The sequence below is a fragment of the Schistocerca serialis genome, chromosome 9 (assembly GCF_023864345.2).
Source record: "Schistocerca serialis cubense isolate TAMUIC-IGC-003099 chromosome 9, iqSchSeri2.2, whole genome shotgun sequence".
Taxonomy (NCBI): Eukaryota; Metazoa; Arthropoda; class Insecta; order Orthoptera; family Acrididae; genus Schistocerca; species Schistocerca serialis.
The window spans coordinates 350,580,569-350,606,643 of record NC_064646.1 but is presented as its reverse complement, the minus strand read 5'-3'; the positions used below and the strand labels follow the sequence as shown (position 1 = coordinate 350,606,643).

General features: G+C 39.6%; 1 protein-coding gene across 1 annotated transcript in view; it reads right to left on the bottom strand.

Annotated features, from left to right (window-relative positions):
* Positions 1-26,075, bottom strand: part of LOC126419037 (DNA repair protein RAD50) — a 263,592-nt gene that overhangs the window by 53,786 nt on the left and 183,731 nt on the right. Inside the window, exons 18-21 of the mRNA XM_050086099.1 lie at positions 21,079-21,248; positions 11,299-11,499; positions 6,681-6,887; positions 6,402-6,575 (exon numbers count right to left, since the gene is read on the bottom strand). Of these exons, the coding sequence (XP_049942056.1) occupies positions 6,402-6,575; positions 6,681-6,887; positions 11,299-11,499; positions 21,079-21,248 (752 nt within the window). The remainder of the gene's footprint in view (positions 1-6,401; positions 6,576-6,680; positions 6,888-11,298; positions 11,500-21,078; positions 21,249-26,075) is intronic.

Here is a 26,075-nt window from a genome sequence, read left to right as displayed (position 1 = left end):
TTACGCAAATATTTTGAAAAGTATATAAACAAAACCAGGTACTGGGATGATCCCATGTCTGATCGTGACATAATCAGATTAATAACAATGAAGTTGCCCAGTGAAATTAAAAGATATTTCATCAATGTGCCAGAATATGATATAGAACAATTCATGGAAATAGCGGATTCTGTTGACTTACTGATCGAAGACATGAAAACCGAAAGCAAGTGGAACCATGCAGGCTGTAATCAACAAAAAGCCGATTACAATGGCAGCAACAGTAGCGGTAGTAACTTAGTACCAAATGGTAATGGGAATAAGCAAGAGCACCGGCGACAGAATCGAGGCACAAACAATGGGAATTGTTTATAACGGCAACGGTTATAATCGTCAAAATCGGAAGAGACATCATGATGGACGCATGACTAACGGATATAATGGTAACGGCAATCCGCAATGGCAGAATAACCGAAACCAGTGGTGTGGTTGTAATGAACTGACACCACAGTGGCAACAAAAGACAGCGCCACAATGGAATGCCAACACAGGTCCATCACAGAACATGTCAGGAAGTTACAACTGACCACCGCAAAATCAGAGCCATACACAGTATCAAAATACACCATCTGGGAGGCGGGGAGGCAGGGCGGCCAACCGAACAGTAGCAACAACAACCAGAACCACAATGTGAGGTTAGTGGAAGTGACAGACAACTGTCAACCCACTAATGCTCATCCGTTAAACTAAAGACAGCCACAATACGCTCTCCGTTGTTGGCTGCAGGATGGTGTAGTGAGAGCACATTCACGGATGACAGCCATAAACTTTGTATGCTGAGATACAATAAGGGAATAAAAATAGAAAAGGAACTTGTAGACATACCGCAGAAATGTAACCGAACCGACAAAAGTGTTGTGCAGGCCATATTGCAAGCAGATATGTACGGAGCACCAATACAGATAATAGTCTATACCGGTGCGTCAACCAATGTCATGAGTGCAAATCTTTACAAGTACTCGAGTCAAAATAATAGAATACCAGTATTGCCAGTGAAGAATTGTCGTGTAACTGGTGCAATAGGTGCACAATCTCATATCATAGAGCACCAGGTGCAAGTCGAGTTTACGGTAGGAAATGAAGCAATGAAAAGCTCGTTCCTAGTAGTTAAGGGATTAGGTGTTGCATGCATCCTGGGGATGGAATTTTTACGCCAGAGGGACGCAAAAATCGACCTCTTGTGCTGGGAAGTAAGCCTTATGAATGAGGGTAGACATGTAATTTTGTCATTATTGAGGACACGGGAAGTGCACAGTAAATATTGCCGGAGCTTTCAGTCTAGATTCAAAGGAATACAGGTAATAAATTTATATTCTGACTTAAGTACAAGACAAGCATGTAATGAAGAGTTTATTACTGAAGACAGAGAGGAGAAAAGGAAACTGATAGCCATGAAAGTCAGGGAGTCAGAACATTTGACTGAAGCACAACAAAATGAATTGACTCAGCTACTTACAGATTATGAGAATGTGTTTTCGGAAAAACCCGGTGTTATCGAGGGCTACACCTATAACATCGAAGTGGTACCTCACGATACTTTCTGGCACGCAAACTACACCATCCCGTGGTCAAAGAAGGAGACAGTTACAAAGCAAATAAGAAAAATACTTGCAAAGACTTAAAGACGTTCACGCAGTAGAGCAACTTTTACATATGTGTGTAGTAGGTTAAGTTTAGAGTGTATTTTTTTCTGTGTGTAAATGTTCAGATTTTAGTGTAACAGGTAAAGACAATGAGTCACACAGGATTGGTGTGATTCGATTATGTAGATGTTAAGGAAGAACAGTATTTTTAAGGAATTGCATTTTGAAAGAAAAATGAACATAGGTTTAAGAATATTTTACAAATTTCATTTTTAAAAATGCTTTAAAAATGTTTTTAAAAAAATTCAACAGCATGTAATGATGAAAGAATTTTTCATTAGTGTGTCATGAATATTTTTGATCTGTAGCAGTAATGAAACTTATGAAATTCAATATTATAGTGTATATGTTATTCCATGTATTTATGTCTATACCAATCCTGAAATATGATCAATCATAATTTACTAAACAACATGAGTGCAGAGTGTATATCACCCAAGGTACCTCATGTGTTGTGGACAAGGTACAAAGCAAATTAGTAAACGCGACTAACGCTAAGCACTGTTAAAATATATTGTCATCTGCTAAGGCAGAGATCTGCATGAATTTATCATGCAAACAAAAGTCACAAATCTAACACTAATCTAGGAACTTGCACGCTAGGTCTAGATTAAAAAACGTGTAAAATAATGTGAGAGGCAAAGTTTTGTAAAGTCGAGCCTGGCTCTGGAGGGCAAGTACGCAATGAATAGGCAGACATGACATGGGGACTTAACTCAGATCAGACGTCAATACAACTGTATAGTCAAAAGTCTGAAGGTAAGTACGGCTCTGTAAGTGGAAAATGGAATGAGGTAATTAGTGCGAGAGACTGGTAAAATCCAGCACGAGCCAAAATCCAGTTCAGACTGAATGAAATACATTAGTGTTTGTGAACTAATCGAAACAGTTACTTTAAGCAGTGTGAAAAACTGTGAAGGTGAAACTGTGATATGGACAGTGGAGTGCTAGTTCAAATGGCTCTGAGGACTATGCGACTTAACTTCTGAGGTCATCAGTCGCCTAGAACTTAGAACTAATTAAACCTAACTAACCTAAGGACATCACACACATCCATGCCCGAGGCAGGATTCGAACCTGCGACCGCAGCGGTCACGCGGTTCCAGACTGAAGCGCCTTTAACCGCACGGCCACACCGGCCGGCGGAGTGCTAGTATTGAACGTTCAACAGCGGTGAGGACGCCAAACGCCAATATTACGCACGAAAAACTGTGAATTTGCTTATAAATGTGAACTGTGAACTGTTAACGTGAAGTGAACCCACAGTCAATATTTTTGGGACAGAGTGTAATTTCAGTGAGTACAATAATGCGAGATTGGAATGCGATGCGTGGACGGTTGCAAAACAGAGACCGCAGAAACGGCGAATGTTTGTGCTACGCTCATATTGGGACACTCACCAGTGCCGGCGAGTGCGGTGAAAAAAAAAAAGACACCACGATCTGATGTGTAATAGAAACAGTATCGTATCAAACTGCATTCATGGGAGAAGATCCATGTCATGTATTCTGCAAGACACTCGGAAACTGGCGAAAACTTAACAACAATTGCCAAACTAATAAATGCTTCTTTTCCACTAGCGTAACCATCTGAAGCGGGAGGGAAATATTACGTTGGTTGTGTGTATGTTTCATGTACTACGTCGGAGGTGCGTAGCAGAGCTGACTCCTGCCAACAAGCGCGAGGGGCGGATATCATCCCACTCCGCCACACCCGGCCGAGACAGAAAAGCATCGCCAACCGTGCAGCCGATTCTGTCGTTCCGCATTGGCGAGAGGCACGCTGGCATCGAGCGGGCTTTGACCTCTCTGCAGCTGCCGCGAACGCTGAGCACCGAACACACCAGCTGGTGCCATCGCAAGCTAAATGTCTCAGTGTAGATCATGAACGACACCGCAATCAATAACGACGATATATTAATTCTTATAATGACCTCATTTCTTTTCATAGTGCAACGAAAATTTGTTCATAATGTATGCAAATCCTGTACTCAAATGACATCCCAGGAAGAATTAAGTGAAAGCAACCAAAGCAGTTACTCTGTCGCTCCGCCGAGGTTTTCCCCAGGGTTTCCCTATGGCCGCGCCAAATGGGGAGCAAACAGTTGACACCCATGGGACTGCTAAAATTACAAACTAACTCGTAATTGTATACTTTTGAACACTGCATAAGCTGCAGCCCCCAAGAAGAAGCAGCCAAAATGAATGCACCAATGTAACAGGTCATAACGTAACTATCAAACTAATTGTATTCTATGTCCTTTTCTTTTGTACATGACTATGTTCGTAACCAATTGTATATTACATTGTTATGCAAATAACTTCATCTGTATTACACTTTGTGTGCAACAAACATTATTAAGTACAATGACTAAAACATACGATGTGACATTTGTAGACTGTGAAACAAAAAAACTGCGTGTGGACATGAAATAGTAAATATTTATGTCAAAAAACACGAACATTTTTTATGACATAAACATTTTGGGGGAATATAGCATCCCCAGTGAAATAATACGAAAAGACTTAGAAAACAGTGTTTATAAAGAAGAGACATTTAAAAATTGAATAATATACATTTTTCTCATGTATCCGTATTATAATAATTTCTCTGTGTAAGTTTCGAGGGCAAAGAAATATAACAAAATGATCTAAAGAGACAACAAGATATGCTCTTTTGTTAATTTTTTAGTCATCTTCACTTCTTCTCTTGTCTTGGTTGTGTGTAGATGGACATCTTGCGAGTGCTGGCAAATGTAAGCATATTTGTACTAATTAAGCAGATAATATATTGATTTAATATCATTGTTCACTTTCAATTTGTAAGAGGTGATCCTGATTTCATGTCCGCCTTCCTTTGAATTAACCTGCATTCGAGTAATTTACAGTTCAACAATCGCAGCGGCCAATGCAGCCAACGACGCCATTACGTGGTGATATTAACTTACAAAATTTAGCAGAAGCAAAAAACTGTGCCCGCTATTAACATAATATTCATTTTTCTCCACAGCCGCCCGACGCTGCAGAAAATACGTAGCTTTAAGATTCTTATTTTCAGTATCACAGCCGAGAGCCAGAGCCAGGACTCTGACTACAATGCAATGGTTAATGGAGGTAAGAAGAAATAGTCTCGCGCGTGTGTGGGCCGCAATTGTAATTAATAACTAAAGAATTTTTGCTTTAATGTGAACTGACTAGCTGAGGAAATTAATGTGAAAAGTTTATTCCATTGTCAAACTTATATACTCATGTTTTAAGATTCAGCGAGTCTAATTCCACTTAAGATCAATATTATTAAAAAAAAGAAAGGGAACTTCACAAAAGCGTTTAATTGTAAATCAAAATTAAAATGAAGTATCATTTTGATTAAGGCCCACCACGTAAGTCGGTAACAATTAACGTTGCCAATAAATAATATATTAAATTACGACGGCCGACGGACGTGAGAGGTGGATGGTAAAAACATCCAACAATTAACACGATTTCACTTACACCTGTTATATGCGCTCAGGCAATGTCACTGCCACATCAAATACTTTGATGGAGCACAAAATGTGGTTTGTCTGGAAAGGCCACCTGCTGCTACTCACTGGACGTCCAGCTGCAATGTTGGCATGCAAATTCCAGCCTTCATTAATGACAAACAGCAGTCAGCATCAGTGCACGAATCAGATGCCTGCCGCAGAGGACCACAGGCAGCAATGTTCGCTGAACTGTCACTGAGGAGACCCTGTTTGTAGCCCCTTGGTCCAGCTGGGAAGTCAGTAGATGCTGCATCATGGCAATGCCCTATGTCACATGGCCAATTCCATCAAGGGATTTTTGACTGCAATAGGCATTCCTGTTGTTCCACAGCCCCTCCCCCCTCTCCCATTCCTGTTCACCTGACCTGAGTCTTTACTGTTTATCTGTTCCTGAAATTATAAGAACGTCATTTTGGGACTCTGGAGAGCATTCAAAAGGATGGTGACAAATGTGTTAAAGGCCCTACTTACTGAAGCCTTTCATCACAGCCACCAAGACTAGGAACAAAGACTCCACTGGCTTATAGCTGCCAAATGGAACTACTTTGAAGGGGACAATACTGTTGTTTTTATTTTTTTCAAACTCTGGTAGATAAAAATAATTTCACTAGCTTTCTCAAACACATTGTATATATGCTTTGACTATGTGGCAAAATATTTCTGAATATCATACTAAATAAGTTCTGTGGGAGATCAGTCTAGCAGAACATAATTCCTAATGCTTAAATGAAGATTAGACATTGAAATGGAGTGAAACGAACACCTGCTGAGTACATCACCTGTGTCTTTGGACACACAACAATCTGTGTCCAAAGACTTTTCGTCACAATGTGTATATACTGACCTTCCTTACTACAGCCATTTCATTATTATGTTTGCAGGCACTACGTGGTCTAGTTAACTCCAAAAACTATAAAATTTACTTCACTCAATGCTTATATCCATGTGTATTCCTATTAAGACTGACTCGTCATTGTCAGTACTCCATAAACATTTCTTGGCTTTTTGGGCTATTGATAATGACTAGTTGGTATTAATAGGTATACCTACTCAACAATGTATGTGAGCACTGACTGAAATGCTCTTTATAATGTGTTCACTGATGCTCTCTGCAAATAACATGGCAAATATTCCCCCACACTTATATATTATGTTATTAGTTCCCAAATTTTCATATTTTTACTATAATTTCTCACCTCCTCTTTGACAGCTGAAATTTCTCTGCAGAGACGACTTTTCTCTTCTTCAATGGTTTTCACTTGGAACTTACCAAGGCGCTGTTTTACTTTATCTATTACACTCTTCAGTTCTTCAGCTTCTACCTGTTTCTCCTTCAATATTTTGTTATCTTCAAGTTCTCTTGCTTTCAGCTGCAAAATTTCAGTATCAGAACATATTACAGATCATTCATTACATTCACAATTAATACAAAGTATACAACATTCAGTAAAAGTACCAAGTTGAAGAATTCTTACCTGCTGATTTGAAATTTTTTCTTTAAGCTTATCAATGTTTTCACACGTTCTTCTGTTTTTATCTGCAAGGGTCTCCTTTTTAGAGTCCAGTTCTATCAATCTTTCTTGAACTGACGTAAGTTTCTCTTTCATGCCGCTCTGTTCATACCGTTGAATGCTCTTATGCCAATTACAAATTTCATCATGTTTCCTTCCTTGCTCAACAATCTGAAAACATTACCCGATCAGTTAACAAAGAAAGTTTGCGAAGACATGCACTCTGTGGATGTGATTTTCTTTTCACATCTGGAAACATTTGCTACCTGAATTACTTTTAATTATAACATTGTTGAATGCATCAAACATGTAGCACAACTGCTAATTACACTATAGTTCCTTCAGTTCAGTATTTCTAGAAAAGCACATTTTAACACTGTAAACACAAACATTTATTTGGCTACACCTCATTCATTTACGCACAATTTACATGTAACGTGCCTGAACAAAAGCTGGTCTGATACAAGATAGGCCAATTCTGCTGGTATAGAAATACATTTAAATTAAGAATGCAACCACCGACCATTTACATCTGTCATCACTTGGTCCCATGGCAGAGTGGAGCTGCCTAAAGCTGCCCAATTCATCTTCCAGTGCCTGTATCATTTTGGCCCTCCTCTTGATGGTACCATATATTCCTGCCTTGCCTATACAAGCAGACCACAATGCCAACCCAAAACTTAAGATTTTATTCAAAATTATTTACCTTTAAAATCGGTAAGATTTTATTCATACAGGATGTTTCAAAAAGAATATTCATTATGACCATACTGCAAATTAGGGAGATATGAAAAATACCTGCTGTTGTGGTCTTTAGCCTGAAGACCCAGTCTGACACATGTCTCCAAGCTAGTCCCCCCCCCCCCCCCCCCCCCCCCCTTGCACGCACTCGCACGCACACACGCACAATTTCCCTTTATTTTGAAACAGACAATTCATTGATGCCTCAAGATGTAGGCTATCAACTGGCCTCTTCTTTTAGTAAGGATGTGCCATAAGTTTCTTTTCTCCTCAATTCGATTCAGTACTTCCTTATTAGTTATCCATTCCACTCACATGACCTTTGGCATTCTTCCATGGCACTACATTTCAGAAGCTTATATTCTCTTCTAGTCTGAACTATTTGACTCCTTATTTCATTTTGGTACAAGGCAATACTCCAGACGTACACTTTCAGAAAAATAATTCCAACATATATTCAATGTTTCTCTTATCACAGAAACCTTTCTTACTATTGCCAGTCTACACTTTACATTTTCTCTACTTCAGTCATAGTTAGTATTTTTGCTCCCAAATAAGAGGATAGCTATCTTCTAGATGGGTGCCACAACTCTTTCACACAGATAAAAAATACATCAGAATGAAAATGTCCGAACAATTATCAAAACAACCAACAAGGCTTTTTGACCAGTGTGTGACTACTGATGGAACTTGGGTCCACTACTATTCCACAGAAACAAAACAGCAGCCAAAGCAGTGGAAAAATGTTGATTCACCATCACCAATGAAAACAATGGCCATAAGGTCAGCCAGAAAGGTTGTGGCTTCAGTGTTCTGGAATGCAAAAGTTATTGTGCTGTAAATTATCCTTCCACTGGTCAAACAATTATGGAACGATGCTATGCTAACCTGAACCATCTACAGCAACCGAGAACCGATTCCACTGTTAAAATCTGATATGCCAGTTCAGATGACATCCCAAGCTTCTGCTATTTCTCGGATTTTCAGTTAATGATCTGCCATGACCATTCTACGCACTTTTGCAATAATTTCTGAGACACCTTGGCCAGTCATTATACAGATCATCATCAAAGCTGCCTTGGCTAAATTTAAACTCGCTTGTCCTCTTGCTAACAGTTGAATGTGAAGGAGCTAAAAATCAGCATTAATTTCCTTTGCTTTCATACCTTCCTTTATGAAGTACTTGATCAACACTCGATTCTTGGCTTTTTTCATCTTCACAAATCGCTACATGGGAACAACAGAGGCGCATCCACACAAGAGATTTCTATTCTAAGCTCTGATCTGTCACATTTTTTGTCATAAAAGATGATTTATTATTATGCGGGAACCTCACTGCGCGAGCTCCAACATTTTGTGGTCCCCCCGTAGCATAACTCATCATCTATTTTTAGTGTATCATTTCCTGATCTAATACTCTCAGCAAAGCCTGATTTAATTTGACTACATTCTATTATTCTTGATTTACTTTTGTTGTTGATCATCTAACAATTTTTTTCAAGACACTATCCTTTTTTTGCCCACCAAGATTGCAAGCCCTTTGCTATCACTGATAAATTACAATGTCATTATCAAATATCAAAGTTTTAATTTCTTCTCCCTTAACATTAAATATCTCTCATAATTTCTTCTTGGATTCCATTGTTGTTTTCTGAACATATGGACTGAATAACATTGTGGACAGGCCACAACCCTGTCTCACTCCATTCCCAACTACTACTTTCCTTTTGTATCCCTCAACTCATATAACTGCAGTCTTCTTTCTGTATAAGTTATGGATAACCTCGTTTTTCATATTTTACCCCTGTTACCTTCAGAATTTCAGGAAGTGTTTTCCAGCTATATTGTCAAAAGCAAAATACTCATGAAACCTTTAAGTTTTTTTTCTATGTTATTACAACTGTTCTATGGCCCAATTATAAGCAACAATGGACATTCCATGACTGAAATGTGTCTTGGCCATGCTCAAACCTGTCTGAAGCACAATGGCACTATTCAGAAGCACCTTTTTACCTGTAGTTGAACAAGCATGAGTCAGTAATGTGATGCACTGTGTTTTTCATTACTGTTTTGGGATTGTTCCACCCATAGTGCAAACCGATGATACTGGAATTTCCAATCTGGAAGAGACAGGATGTCTGTGCAAAGTGAAGAGTCAAGATCAGCCACACATTACTGACGAAAAAATGGAGAGCATTTGGTGAACTTTTGAAAGGAGCCTACAAATGACTGTTACCCACACTAGTGGAGTACATGTTATTCCCCACATGGCTATCTGGCAAGTATGAGACACCATTTTGTCTTCAAACAATACTGACATAACTTAGACAATCTCTTCAAGTTGATGATAAAAATATGTTTTGTATCAGCAATGCTGTCTAAGATGCCACAGAAGACAACATATGTGCAGAATCTACTTGATGAGGCTATCAAGAATGTTGCTATGGAAGGGTGGATTAAGTAGCTTTGCCATGCTGAAAACTTGCATGAAGACAACCTTCTGTTTGAATGCAGCTGACAAAATTTTGCAGAAAGCACTGTCATTGGTTCAAATGACAGTTCCAATACTGAGTTTGCTGATAAAGTTAGTTCTTCAGAATGGGATGATTAAGAAATAATATATCGCATTACATGATACATTTTTTGTTCCTTTTATTGAACCAAACTTGTGAACACTGCCTCCCCCTCCCCCTTTCCTCTCTCTTCCCATATTTTTTGTCTTGTAACACGGTTACACCTAACAGACATGGCACGTAAATGCAGGCCGAGATTACTGTATAAACAGCAATAAAACACATTTTGCTACAATATACCTAACGATTAACACAAAAATATATTAAAATGTAGAAGTGTGGAGTTATGCCTACTGTTTCATTACATTATTTTGAAGCATTCCTTGACATATGAGTCTGCAGCAATTGTTGACAATAAATCCCTGGCAACTTCTGGCTATAAAATTTTACTGAAATGCACTATCAGTAGATTTTAATTAACGAGCCATTTTCAGCAAGTATTTCGGTGACACTTCATACTGGCAGTTTGCGGAGGAGGATGTTTAGATCTATGATTGCTTAAGATATCGGCAGAGATCAGATCTAAACTACCAACTTTGAAAACTTTAGCTAACAATTGCATTGTAGCCATTAGTGAATGCCTTGTGTTGTGCACTGCTGATTTTTTTATTTTGCAATTGGTGAAGAGATTAACTTTGTTTTCATGGGATTTGAGTACAACTCTCGCAACACCAGAAGGGACAGGCGGTCCCTATGATCATTACGAAAGTTCTGCTTCTGCAGGAGCACAGAATATGGACAGAGGCTGCAGATCCTGAGAGAGGCAGGGTTTGTTCCCCTGCCACACTTCTTTCCTCTCCAGTCGTGCAGTGCAGCCCAAGTTGTTACTTGTTTATGCTGCGACTGACTGCCATAATTTAGTATCACCACTATACCTAGTAACACACTGTGCATGGCTATCTCACACGTCAGCCAGCATTGTTGATTGTATTATTCAGTGGCATAGTTTGGTCAAAATGCTTATGATTATGGGAACTGTCCCAGTAACACAATCTTTAAAAACAAGTATAGATTACATCTAGAATTTTCCATTTTTTTGTACCAATTGCCACTTAGTGATGCACAATTCTACAATAAATTACTTGTGCAAATGGCTTAATAATACATCTTACAGAAACGGGAATCTCAAACTACACCGTATATTAAAAAATAATACTACTATATTCCCTTCCCCCCTAATTCCCATTTGTAAGCTATTGCCAACACAATCATTAGACAATCTTCAGAACAACTGAAGCGCAGAACAGCAGTACAAATATGATATTTACCTTATTTTGTCCCTGATCTACATTTTTTCGATTTTCTGTAACTCTAATATTTTTTGACTGCACTGCAGAATCAAGTGTCTCTCTAGCTTCTTGAAGTCGGGTCTCGAGCACCTCAATTTCTGACTGTATCATCACATGCATACTTTGCAACTCCTGCAAACGTTCCTCCAGTTGTCGACGTTTCTGCTGTCCACTTTCGAGCTGAAAAACAAATGAGACTGTCAGTATTTATGAATTTTCAAAACGTTGCCACATTATTTTTATCTTAGGTTGACCAACGTATCTCCAATATTTAGGTATCAGTTTTGTAACATGCAGTCAAATCTGTAATGGACCAGAAATGACACATTTGTAGCAGGCCATGGTTTTAACTACTGTTTACGCCATTAAAACCAAAGTTTCTTCGACATGAAGTTATTTGAAAGATGCAGAAAATGGCTCTCTGGTGAAAGTAAAGGGAAAAGGAATCAGTGAAATATACAAGAGATGATTCCTGTTTTGGCAGCAGCAGGCCAGTTTTATCTTTTTGAAGGTGTGTCTGTGAGATTAAGATTTAACAAGTCTATTGTCAGTCAGTTGTAGGCCTGTTCACTTATTGCTTGGCCTGTGTCTGGTGTTACTGAGTTTGTGTCCTTGATTAGAATACTTATTTCATCTGCAAACATTAATTTTTGAACAGTCTCTTAGTCACTGGAATTTATGTAAATTAGAAATCAAAGCAGACTCAGCCTCAAATCATGGGGGACTCCTTTCACTGCAGAATTTGACAATTTTGGACACTATGATTGCAGATGCATGAGAAAGCAATGGTACAAGTAGAAGACACTTCTTTTTGCAAATTGGAGCCAATATTTCCAATATTTCATGAGAATTTAAAAAGCACAAAACAAAGTGTAACTTTTTAATCGCTCTCCACCAGTGTCCAAAAACCAGGCCTACAAATAGTATAAAAACATCATCACCCTGTTTAGCTTCAAATAAAATCTAATCGTGATGTGAAATTCTCCCAATGAATTCATTCGTGATCTAATCGAGATGCTGCTATCGATCTCCCACCGTCTCCACTTTTTTTTAATGAAGGCACAGATTTTCATGTTTCTATGTTATAAGTATTGAAGGAAGGCTCAAGAATCATTAACATGTTATTCTTTTTGACTGTGGATGCAAATTTCAAGCAACTTTATTTTTGTTGCTGTTACTGAAACTTTTATGCTGTCACAAAGTAAGAAATTACATTTGAACAAGTGCAATGTTGTCAATGATACGACATATTGCATAAGCAAGCATGATTTGCTGGTTATGTAGAGTGAGAATATGATTTTAAAATATATTGTGCTACTAATTACACTTGCTTTTATTCCCTGAGTCAGGGGTGTGTGACAAATAACAATAAAGAAAAAATATGAAATGTGGTTTTAACTAGTGATATGTGGTGACTAGACACTTCACTGTAGAAAGCTGTGGCATTCCGGAAGTCGAGGACAACATTTTTGACTGTGAGAGTAACTATTAGTATCTACATTTATACTGTTTAGAAAGTTTAAGCAAAAAATTTGGTAGGTTCGACTTTATGGAACCACTTATATGGTGGTGCAGGATTGGCTCCCAAGTATCACATCCCGCAAACATTTACCATTGTGGGCCTTCATTTACAAGTAACCGACAAAAAAAATTTCAGAATTATCTGTGATCCACCAGAGCCTCAAAAATAGCAGCAATTTTAAAATGAGGTCATAGTCTAGCATTCAGTTATTTGAATAGACTGCTGAAGATTGTAGGTTCGAATCTAATCAGTGCAATTACTATTTTTCATGTCTTTATAGAAATGACTGATCATTATTTTCATTCAGTTTCTTGATTTAAATACATTTTTTTCATTTCTAATCCTTTGCTGCACCAATTTAATCATCATATCAACATCCTTATTTGCTCTCTTTTTTTCTAAACCATTTTGTTCTTTTTCCATATGGAATCTTTGTCCTAGAGATTTTACATATTTTTATTTATCATTGTAATATTAAACATTTGAAAACACCAATCTATTGGTTAGAAAACAAAATATGAAAATACTAATTATACTGGTTATGCAATGGTTTCAAAAAAGCTTTTTCATTACAAAATGTATATATTTTATGGTAGTTAAATTCTGTCCACACCCTGGAGAAAATAATGCAGATAAAGATTTACATCAAAGACAGTTTCATAAAAAAAATTCAATGAGTAATTGATACAACAACACTAATGTAGATATCAATAACAAAAAATGATAAGGACGAAGCTAAATCAAAGTAAATACGCAAGAATATTTAAAATCATATGGACAAAGATTCCAAATGCAAAATAAAAGGCATTAAGTATGAGACTAATGGTAAGACAGAGATTTAGGATCCAGGTTTTAAATTGTAAGACATTTTCAGGGCCAAATGTGGACTCTGACCACAATCTATTGGTTATGAACTGTAGATTAAAACTGAATAAACTGCAAAAAGGTGGGAATTTAAGGAGATGGGACCTGGATAAACTGAAAGAACCAGAGGTTGTAGGGAGTTTCAGGGACAGCATAAGGGAACAACTGACAGGAATGGGGGAAAGAAATACAGTAGAAGAAGAATGGGTATCTCTGAGGGATGAAGGAGTGAAGGCAGCAGAGGATCAAGTAGGTAAAAAGATGAGGGCTAATAGAAATCCTTGGGTAACAGAAGAAATATTGAATTTAATTGATGAAAGGAGAAAATATAAAAAAATGCAGTAAATGAAGCAGGCAAAAAGCAATACAAATGTCTCAAAAATGAGATCGACAGGAAGCGCAAAATGGCTAAGCAGGGATGGCTAGAGGACAAATGTAAGGATGTAGAGGCTTATCTGACTAGGGGTAACATAGAAACTGCCTACAGGAAAATTAAAGAGATCTTTGGAGAAAAGAAAACCACGTGTATGAATATCAAGAGCTCAGATGGAAACCCAGTTCTAAGCAAAGAAGGGAAAGCAGAAAGGTGGAAGGAGTATATAGAGGGTCTATACAAGGGCGATGTACTTGAGGACAATATTATGGAAATGGAAGGGGATGCAGATGAAGACGAAATGGGAGATACGATACTGCGTGAAGAGTGACAGAGCACTGGAAGACCCGAGTCAAAACAAGGCCTCGGGAGTAGACAACATTCCATTAGAACTACTGATGGCCTTGTGCTACAGAAGAACTCCAAAGATTAGATGGGTAGATCACATAACTACTGAGGAGGTATTGAATAGAATTGGGGAGAAGATGAGCTTGTGGCACAACTTGACAAGAAAAAGGAACCAGTTGGTAGGACATGTTCTGAGGCAGCAAGGGATCACCAATTTAGTATTGGAGGGCAGCATGGAGGGTAAAAATCGTAGAGCGAGACCAAGAGATGAATATATTCAGAAGGATGTAGGTTGCAGTAAGTACTGGGAGATGAAGAAGCTTGCACAGGATAGGGTAGCATGGAGAGCTGCATCAAACCAGTCTCAGGACTGAAGACCACAACAACAAACAACATGAGGCTAAAGAAAGTTAAAACAGTACAATGATTTAGGTGATGTGGCAAAAGATTAGAAATGAATGAAACTTAAATGTTAATAAATTAACTGAATTATAAATGGTATCTGTCATTTCGGAGAGGGCGAGTGTGGGAGGAAGAGTAGAATGTGCTCTATGGTATTCAAAACCACAAGCTCCAATATTCCACCCAAATAAATTAACTGCTAGTCTACTGCACCCTTCTGAAATCATTGCTCTTGTTAATGCTCTAGTGAATCACAAGGAATTCTAAAAATTTGTTGTTGTTCAGTATTTGAAACTGGAGAATCACCAAGACGAATAGCTGCAAGTTACACCTGGTAGCCTAACCTATACCACCACATAAGTGATTTCAACAAGGATATGTAAAGTCTGCTATGAAGCTTGTGCCAACCAACGATGTTATTGTGTTCAGTGGTGCAAAGAGAGAGAGAGAGAGAGAGAGAGAGAGAGAGAGAGAGAGAGAGAGAAAGTTACCTGCGAATTTTTATGTGATTTTGTTTGCTCCTTTTTTTTTTTTTTTTTTTTTTTGTGTCCAGTCTTTCACGGAGACAGAATCAACAACCGTTTGTTCTGTTTTGCCTCTTCTTGAGTTATATGTACATTCAGAACATTTCAACTGCGAGTTAAACATTTGGAATCATATCCATCTTGGACAGTAACCACTTGTCCTATCTGTTTGGTCAGACACTGTTACTGAAGCAAGGAATTTTGTTCCATGAAACCTCCAGACTCCGTTTGTTCACGCCAAGCAAAGGTCAGTTATCTCTAATCGTGCTAATCCAGACAAGTTGTCCCACCCTTTGGGACCTTCCTTTGAAAGACAAACTGACGAACACTTGTTATTTTATGGAGTGTGGTAAGCAGTACTGAAATACAATACTTTTCTAGCATATTAAATGCATGTCATTGCTTTTCACACTTCTACTCATTCAAATAATGCTTCTCTAAAATAATAGTCTTAGTAAAGTACTTCACATATTACAATAACCCAAAGTATTACCTACTAATGTAAAAAATAATTAAGTTCTTATTTTTAATAGTTCATATTTTATTGCGAGTGTTATAGATTCACACTGCACTTTCTGCCCGACACCATTATTGCCACACACTTCCACAAATTCAGTATGGATTGTTGCAGCATTTTCCCCCTCCAAATGCAGGAAGAAAGATATAAATTCACATTACACTTTCTGCCTAACACTTTCAGGAAGGACTAAATGTTCTTCCACTGCACATTTTACAAAATGTGTTATGTACAAGAGAAAAAGTACAGCACTCTTTTCTTACAAAATTCACAGAACATTTCTGTGATTTCAGTTGGTTATGACGAATGGAAAAACTGGTAGAAGCGGACCTCGGAGAAGATCAGTTTGGATTCCGTAGAAATGTTGGAACTCGTGAGGCAATACTAACCTTACGACTTATCTTAGAAGAAAGATTAAGAAAAGACAAACCTACGTTTCTAGCATTTGTAGACTTAGAGAAAGCTTTTGACAACGTTAACTGGAATACTCTCTTTCAAATTCTGAAGGTGGCAGGGGTAAAATACAGGGAGCGAAAGGCTATTTACAATTAGTACAGAAACAAGACGGCCGTTATAAGAGTCGAGGGGCACGAAAGGGAAGCAGTGGTTGGTGAAGGGAGTGAGACAGGGTTGTAGCCTATCCCGGATGTTATTCAATCTGTATATTGAGCAAGCAGTGAAGGAAACAAAAGAAAAATTCGGAGTAGGTATTAAAATCCATGGAGAAGAAGTAAAAACTTTGAGGTTCGCCGATGACATTGTAATTCTGTCAGAGACAGCAAAGGACTTGGAAGAGCAGTTGAACGGAATGGACAGTGTCTTGAAAGGAGGATATAAGATGAAAATCAACAAAAGCAAAATGAGGATAATGGAATGTAGTCAAATTAAATCGGGTGATGCTGAGGGGATTAGATTAGGAAATGAGACACTTAAAGTAGTAAAGGAGTTTCGCTATTTAGGGAGCAAAATAACTGAGGATGGTCGAAGTAGAGAGGATATAAAATGTAGACTGGCAATGGCAAGGAAATCGTTTCTGAAGAAGAGAAATTTGTTAACATCGAGTATAGATTTAAGTGTCAGGAAGTCGTTTCTGAAAGTATTTGTATGGAGTGTAGCCATGTATGGAAGTGAAACATGGACGATAACCAGTTTGGACAAGAAGAGAATAGAAGCTTTCGAAATGTGGTGCTACAGAAGAATGCTGAAGATAAGGTGGGTAGATCACGTAACTAATGAGGAGGTATTGAATAGGATTGGGGAGAAGAGAAGTTTGTGGCACAACTTGATTAGAAGAAGGGATCGGTTGGTAGGACATGTTTTGAGGCATCAAGGGATCACAAATTTAGCATTGGAGGGCAGCGTGGAGGGTAAAAATCATAGAGGGAGACCAAGAGATCAATACACTAAGCAGATTCAGAATGATGTAGGTTGCAGTAGGTACTGGGAGATGATGAAGCTTGCACAGGATAGAGTAGCATGGAGAGCTGCATCAAACCAGTCTCAGGACTGAAGACCACAACAACAACAACAACAACAACAACAGTTGGTTATTCATATGGATGCCCAAATCCTCAAACATGCAGTTTCAAGAGAGTAAGGAAAAAAATAAGTTGCCACTCACGATGACTGAGAGAGGTGGCGCAGTAGATAACACAGTGGGTTAGCACTGGGGAGGACAATGGTTCAAACCCATGATTTCCGTGGTTTGCCTAAATCACCTCAGGCAAATGCCAGGATGGTTCCTTCAAAAGGACATGGTCGATTCCCTTCCCTATCCTTACGTAATCTGATGGGACATATGACCAACAAACACACACACACACACACACACACACACACACACACACACACACATGCATGCGCGCGCGCGAATGCCTTCTCTGGCACTTTCGACCAGAATGCATTCCGGTCTGAGGTGTTTGAGATTGTGGTTATGTATACGTGAGATGTGCTTGCTTGTGGGAATGTGTGTGTGTGTGTGTGTGTGTGTGTGTGTGTGTGTGTGTGTGTGTGTGTGTGTGTGTGTGTGTTGTGTTTTTTTTCTTTGCTGAAGAATGCCTTGGCCGGAAGCTAAAAATGAGGCGCCTTTCCATTGTGCCTGTCTGCAGCTCGGCGTATCACCTTTATGGAGAGTGGCAACCTATATATATTAATGTAGAATGAAGAAATTTCAGGAATACATTTTTCTAGGTAACATACTTAGCTGATTAATGTTTCAAGATCACAGATAAATGTAAGTGCAACATAAGCTGTTGCAGATGTGAAATGCTGGTACATTAATAACTGATGTAACTGCCAAAATGTTGAATGCAAGCACGCAGATGTGCATGCATTGTGTTGTACAGGTACTGCATATCAGTTTTTGGGGTGGGGTTGCATGCCTATTGCACTTGATCGGTCAATACAGGGATGGTTAACGCTGTTTGTGGACGACACTGGAGTTATCATTCAATGATGTCCCAAATGTGCTCGAATTGAGAAAGATCTGGGGATTGAACAGGCCAAGGCAAGACGTCAACACTCTGTTGAGTATGTTGGATTACAACAGCGGTATAGAGGTGAGTGTTATCCTGTTGGAAAACAATCCATGGAATGCTGCTCACGAATGGCAGGATAACAGGTCGAACCACCAGAATGACATACAATTTTGCATTCAAGATGCGTGGGATAACCACGAGAGTGCTCCTACTGTCATACATAATCACACCTCACACCATAACTCAAGCTGTAGGTCGAGTGTGTGTGTCGCATGCAGGTATGTTGGGTGCATGTCCTCAACTGGCCTCTTCCTTGTCCAACATATGCCTATCACTAGCATCAAGGCAGAACCAGATTTCATCAGAAAACACAACAGACCTCCACTTTGCCCTCCGATGAGCTCTTGCTTGACACCACTGAAGTCACATATGGTGGTGGCTTGGGATCAGTGGAGAGCACATTGCAGGGCATTTGACTCTGAGCTGTCCTTGAAGTAACCGATTTGTAACAGTTCACTGCGTCACTTGCTGCTGCAGATGCAGTATGATACAACAGAGCCATACACTGAACACGATGGCCTCCCCCCTCGGTAGTGCCATGTGGTCATCCAGAGCCTGGCCACCTTGCGCCCACACATTCCTGTAACCACCACTGCCAGCAATCATGTACAGTGGCTACATTCCTGCCAAGTCTTTCTGCAATATCACACAAGGAATATCCAGCTCCTAGTAGCCCTATTACACAAACTCAGTGAGGCCTTAAAGACATTATGGACTAATCTTAACTCACCATGTCCAATGTAAAAAGTAATTAATGTTCACTACTGTTACATCGTGTATTTAAAGCAAAACTCATTTGCATTCTCATAGTGGCGCTACTAGTGCCACTCTTATGTGACTGATGTGAAATTTGAATAGACATCATCTTTCAGATGTAGAAACATGTCTACCTACTTTTGTTTACATCGCACAACTCATTCTTGGTGTTGCGATCTTTTTGCCCCGTCAGTGTCTGAATGTGGACATCAACATCAATTCTTGAAGTTGTAAGTCATCATTTGTTTTCAACTTCATAATATCATTTTCTGATACACTGCAGATAAGTGAGATTAAAAACTAGTATCTTGACAATGTGCAGGTCATTAAATACAGGGAAATCATGCCAACACCAGAGGGTGATTTGTACCTTGCTCCTTCAGAACACGAGTCCAGTGCCTTCTTCACAGCGGTACTATTTTGAAAGATGCAGAACTATACAATATAAGGTTACAGCACCAACATGGCCTAATTTTATAAACTAAAATGAAAAGCAGCCCATATACAGTAGAGAATGCTATTTACGAGGGTCGTTCCAAAAGTTCGGCACACTGTGCATGCACAACCGTTAAAGGTGGCGTGATCAAGTTGAAAAAGCGTCAGTTGCAAGTGAGATTTTGTGTGTGACAGTTGTACATGTGTTTACTAGCTTATGTGGTTGTGTTTTGAGTAATTCAGTTTTAAAGCGGAAGTTGAAACAGAGTCAGGTCAGATTAGAAATAGTGACCAGTATTCCTACATCAAAACTGTATCCCTAAGTGGAAAGAACCAACATAAATGAACAATGCTTTGAGAGAGGTGTGTGGGAATAGTGTGGTGGGTCAAAGCAAAGTATCACAGTGGTCTGCTCTTTTCTGTTAAGGTCGGGTAAGCACTGAGGAGAAACCAATTGGTGGAAGGCCATCAACTCCAACACGCTATACCTCTCAAGTGATTGTTAATTATATTTTGAGAGAGGATCAACAAAAAACTTACGGTGAAATTTCATGCGAGGCCTGAATGTCTGTCATTTTAGTTTACAGTCTCATGACTGAGAAGATGAAGACGGGAAAGTTACTGTCAGATTGGTTCAGCATGATCTGAGTGAAGAGCAGGAAGTAGGTCGAAAAAAGAATTGCAGGAGAACTGTTTCAATTATGGAACAGAAAGAAAACAGTTTCCAATCAGGATTGTTGCAGCCGATCAAACCTGGTTATGAGATTTTGAGCCAGAACTTAAGTCTCAGTCATCACAATGGAAAAGTTCCAATTGTTGACACTCGAAAAATTCTGCTGCCAACAATTAAGGGTGAAAATGATGATGATCTTTGTGTATGGTGTGAATGGAGTCATAGCTACAAACAGAGTGCCCCAGGGGACGCCTGTAACAGGTGCATACTACGAGCTGTTTCTGCAACATGTTTTGCACCTGAAAATTTTTCAAAGAAGGCCCGACATGCTTGCAGCTGGTGTCCTCATTTTGTGTGATAATGCAAGACACCCTTTTGCCACATCGGTGGCAGAAACGTTTGACAAATACAGATGGGAAATACTTCCCACCCACGATTCAGTCGTGATATGAGCCCATCAGACTTTGTTTTTTTTTTTTACCAAATCGATGGAACAACTCCACGGAAAATGTTTTGATACAACTGATGAAGCTTTCGGAGAGGTCAGCCAAGTTACCAGGCAGCTCAACAATGAAGGTTTCTTATCCGGAATACAGAAGTTGCTAATGTTCAGAAGCTGTCATAAGCAAGAACTGAGATTATATGGAAGGCCTGTAAAGTTATTTTGTAAAATAAATTATTTTCTTCAGTTATATCTTATAGTGCGTAGAACTTTGAAGTTACCCTTATAATGCATACACCTACTAGAATCTAAGAGAAGATGCACATTTTAGATGTGTGAGTAAAGTTCAATGGCCGAAGAACAAACCTTCAATTTCTTTTCCATAAGTACATTTTTGCGCTCCCTCAGCTGGTTGACTCTCTCTGAATGCCTTCTCAGTGACTCCTGTTTCATGTGGAGTGCACGCTGAATAGCACTGACTTGTGCTCGAAGCTCCTCCTGCTCTGCCAGGGCTTCCTCCATGGAGCGTGACGATCCTGTTACAGCCAAAAAATGTTGGAGGTTCAGTATCATTTATATGGCCTAGAATAGTCTGAATGCTAGCCAATAACATCATAATTCTGCAAGACACTTTCACCATCATTTCATCAGTTTCCACTATAATGTCAATGTATTCTTAAATCCCTCCTCGATAGAATCGTCCCATGTTTACGAAAATGTTTAAAATTTCTGTGTGCACAGCAAGGTGGCTACCTAAACCAGAATCGACACATTAAAAAGTTGAACAAGAGGTGCAGTTTTTAACAGCTTATGTTTAGGAAGATGTTATTATATTTACCTAAGGTCAACTGGAGTAATTAAGCTTGAGTCAATGAATACATTAAATGTATTTGTAATTGTGAATATGGCCAACCATCAGCTGTAGAATGGAAGGACGACAATGAAAATTTTTTTCAGACCAGGACTCAAACCGGATTTCCCTCTTATCGCGAGCAGTTCCCTTAGCATTTGGCTATCCATGCACAACTCATGGCCAGGCCATGCCGACTCCAATTTCATGGCCAGCTGCGATAGGTTTCTCAGTTGAGGAACCATGGAGCGAACAGCCCGATCAATGTGGCTCCACAGAGTCTTGATGGGTTTAAATAAGTGGAGTTTGGTGGCCAGGGGAGTATGGTAAACTCATCTTGCAGTTATTCAAACCAAGTACATACACCTTGAGCCATGTGACACATTGGATTGTCCTGCTGATAGATGCTATCACGACGAGGAATCAAAAATTGCATGTAGGGGTTGAAATGGTTTCCAAGGACAGATGCATACTTGTGTTGATCCACTGTGCCTTCCAGCATGAAAAGATAACCTAGGGAATGCCATGAAAACATTCCCCAAACCATAATTCATGCAGGGCATTTGCTTTCAGGTATTTCATGCCGTGCATGCCAATGGCCATCTGTCCGATGGAGCATACAAGTGACTCATCTGAAAAGGCCATCAGTCACCACTCGGTGGAAGTCCAGTTGCAGCATAAGCGAGCAGATTCCAGCTGTTGTCCCAAATGAACAGTGGTCAGAATGGATGCACGAGTATACACCTGCTGCAGAGGCTCGTGTGCAACAATGTTTGCTGAGTGGTTAGTGGAGAGACACATTTATTTAGGCTGTCAGTAGTTTAACAGCTGCATGTCTATTCTGCAGCCATTTTTTACCCATCACTACAGCCCACAACTATCTTGGTGCCTGTTTTGGATAGCACCATTTTGCCATGCATGTATTCTTTCACCACGGTGGCACACGGACCACTTACTTTGCCGTTGCTGAAATGCTTCCATCTTTTTCCTACAAGACAATGATCATGCCCTTTCGGATGGTGGATAAAGTGCTCAGTTTTTGTGTTATAACAAAGACTGCTGATAGAAGTCACAATAATATGTACTGCAGAAACAAACAATATGTTTCAACTTCAAAGTAGTGAACTCATGACAAAAAGAAACTGATTGCTATAGCAGATTTTTTGATACACCTGCTGCAGTGTACTAGCACAATGTCAGGAACATCCAGAGGGGGTAAGACATATTATCATGAACATTGTGTAAAACCACTAAGTTGTTCATAAGTATGTTTCCCCAAGTCTCCAAAAGAAATATTAATTTTGTGGTAAGTATACTTCCTGTGTCTCATAGATGATGATGATGATGATGATGATGATTGGTTTGTGGGACGCTTGACTGCGTGGTCATCAGCACTTGTACAAAGTCCCAATTTTGACACAGTCCATTTTTTTTGCAATCCAATCTAGCCACAGTCATGAACAACGATGATGATGATGATGACGATGAAATGGTCCAGTCCTTGGGCAGGGAAAACCCCGAACCTGGCCAGGAATCAAACCCGACACCCCGTGATCCAGAGGCAGCAAAGCTAGCCACTAGACAAAGACCTGTGAACATGTCTTGTGCAGAAACTACTTTAGTGGTATGCATACTTCCTAATGGCCTTTAAAATAACGTCATTTGGTAGTGCGTATACTTCCCTTACCCTTCATGCAGCGGACTACTACTAGATGCCAAGAGTGTACAGAAATGGTACAACACATTTATATCAACACAGTAAAGAAATACATTCCACGACCTGCGAAAGGGTTAATGAACTAGATTACACTTACAGCTGCACCTCTCCCCCGCCCCCACACACCTGTGCAGCTGCAAACTGCGCGGCCACTCCGAGCAGCTGGACACACAATGTCAAGAAAGCAGTTTGGCAGGTAGACTGGATGGAGAGGTTGTGTCGGGTGGTGTGGTTAGAGGGCAAAAAAGGGGAGAAGCAGGTGGAGCTGGGAAAGGGTATCTGATGTCTTAGCAGGAGGTCACAGAGCTGCAAAATAGGAATGGAACACATGGACACTGAAGGTAGTGGGTTTGTGCAGCACACGATGACAATGACATGCAGGAGTGGTTTGGGAGAAGGTGACAGGATGGAGGAATCAATTGTGGCCAGGAGGATTACGGAAGTGAAGGATGTGTTGCAAGGATGACTTCCATCAGTGTAGTTCAGAAGAGCTGGTGTTGGTGGGGGAGGGGGTAGTAAGGAGGCAGTGAAGGGTCAAAATGGCACAGGTTGTGAAGCAAATACTGAACTCTAGCAGCATGCTCTGTTACTGAGTAGTCAACTCTATTCTTGGCCACAGTTTGAAGGTGACCATTCATTCTAGTGCACAACTGGTCACTGGGTAACTGATGTGAAGCCGTCATACAACTGTTGTTCAAGCAATATTGAGGATATTCAGTTGCCAATTGTGTGATTATTTTACCACAATATGTTTCGGGACAACATTATACTATTTTCAAGTGCTAATAACAAAAAAACCATATAGAACAATCCTCCTTATACTGGCAGACATATAGGAATTACAGACGTCCTGAGTTAAAAGTTCAATGGTAAGTTTTATGTACAGGATAAAGTTTTAGCAATGGGATGTGCACTAGCAGGGTAGATGGTAAACATCATCTCGAATAAGTATGAAACAGCTTTTTTAAAGGCAAATGTTAAATACAGTGACAAAGTGCAGATGTACAGGAGATATGTTGTTGATATTTTCATAGTCTATCAGAGGTCCAAGGAAGAAATAAATGAGTTGATGAATGACTTCAATAATATGCATAAGGACATAGTTTTTATAGTAGAGCATGAACAACATGGAGTCTTAAATTATCTGGACCTGAGGACCAATACAATCAAGACAGGAATTTTTAGGAGGCTCAAGTTCACAGGGGCAGTTAATAGTAAGTCCTCATGGAACCCCCAACAAAAATGAATAGCACTTTTCAAAAATGTGGTGCACAGGGCTAATTCCACACCTCTAAGTCTGGAAAACAAGAATGAGGAAATGAAAACCCTTAGACAAATAGTGGTAGAAAATCGTTTGGATGTAGCAGCTAAGCATGGTGACCAGCAAGATGATAAAAGTCCAGACAAATATAGTGTTGTGCCATATTGCATGACCAAGTCACAGGAATTAGTGAGGTGGTTTAGCAAGAAAGGCGTTAGAACTGCTTTCAAGATGGACACAAATCAGGACAGAGGCTGAGGCATAAGATGGACACAGGTGAGAAATTGATGAGAAAATTAGGTGTGTATGAAGTAAAATGACAGGATTGTGAAGTGAGATATGTAGGGTAGACGGGAAGAAATTCTAAAGTTAGATTTAAAAAGTATAATAATGGAGAGAATAGCTTGTCAGCTGTAGCAAAGCATCTCAAGAATGAGCAGCATTTGTTGGGAGATATAACAGAAAGAATGACGGTGTCGCGCACTGAAGCAAAAGGGTGGTCGCTATCAAATTTAGAGGAGGTAGAGATTTGTTGTGCCTTGGAAGGGAAGTGCGTCAGAGGGTGGCAGTGTCTAAAGGGCATTTCTGGGCACCCTTTAATGATGTCTTCCTTAAGAAGCAGCCACCAATGTATTTTACCTAATGGCATATGATTCACACATGCTATTTCCATTCAGACTGCTGCATAAAGGGAATTTTATGTTAGAATGCGCTAGGACCAGACAGACGGTTCTCAAAGATTTAATGAGAGACAGTAGTATCTTTGGTCCTGAGTAATAGGCTTCAAGTAAATATCATCACTGGCAGGTCAGGGCAGCAGCTTTCAGTTTGCAACTGTACCTTGGGGATAGTGGATGCACCGGCTTGTGATGATTCAGGTTTTATGGTTTTAGTTAACAATGTTCCCTGTGCAGCTTGTTTTTATGTTTTCATGAGGCTTAATGTCATAATTTTTTTAAAACTAGGTTTAACTCGGGACATCTGTAATCATTATATATCTGCCAGTATAAGGAGGATTGTTTTATCTTGTTTCCTTGTTCTTGAAAATGGTATAATGTTGTCCCAAAACATGCTGTGGCAATAACCACACAGTTGACAACTGGGCTGGATATCCTCATTATTGATTAATTGGTTGCTGGTTATACCTACATAATATGCTGTGCAGAAATTGCAACATGGCATGGCGTGGCTGCTTTTGCAGGTGACTGACGAGATACTAGAGCCTATGACAGGACTGGAGCATGGTGTGCTGAGTAGACAAATTGAACATGACTTGCTCTTGGATCTTCCACAGGAATGTGAGCCATATGGAATGGGGTTGAGAGTGGGAATGGCGTAGGGATGGGCAAGGATATGTAGGTCTTCAGGAGGAGAGCGAAGGATCATGGGTAGGTTGTCCCCCATTTTTGGGCACGATGATAGAGAAGTCAAAGCCCTGATGGACATGGCCGAGTTGCTTTAGTCTGGGATGGTATTTGGCAATAGGGGAATGCTCATTTGCAAGTAATTATTACTGGTGGTGATAGGGGTGTGTA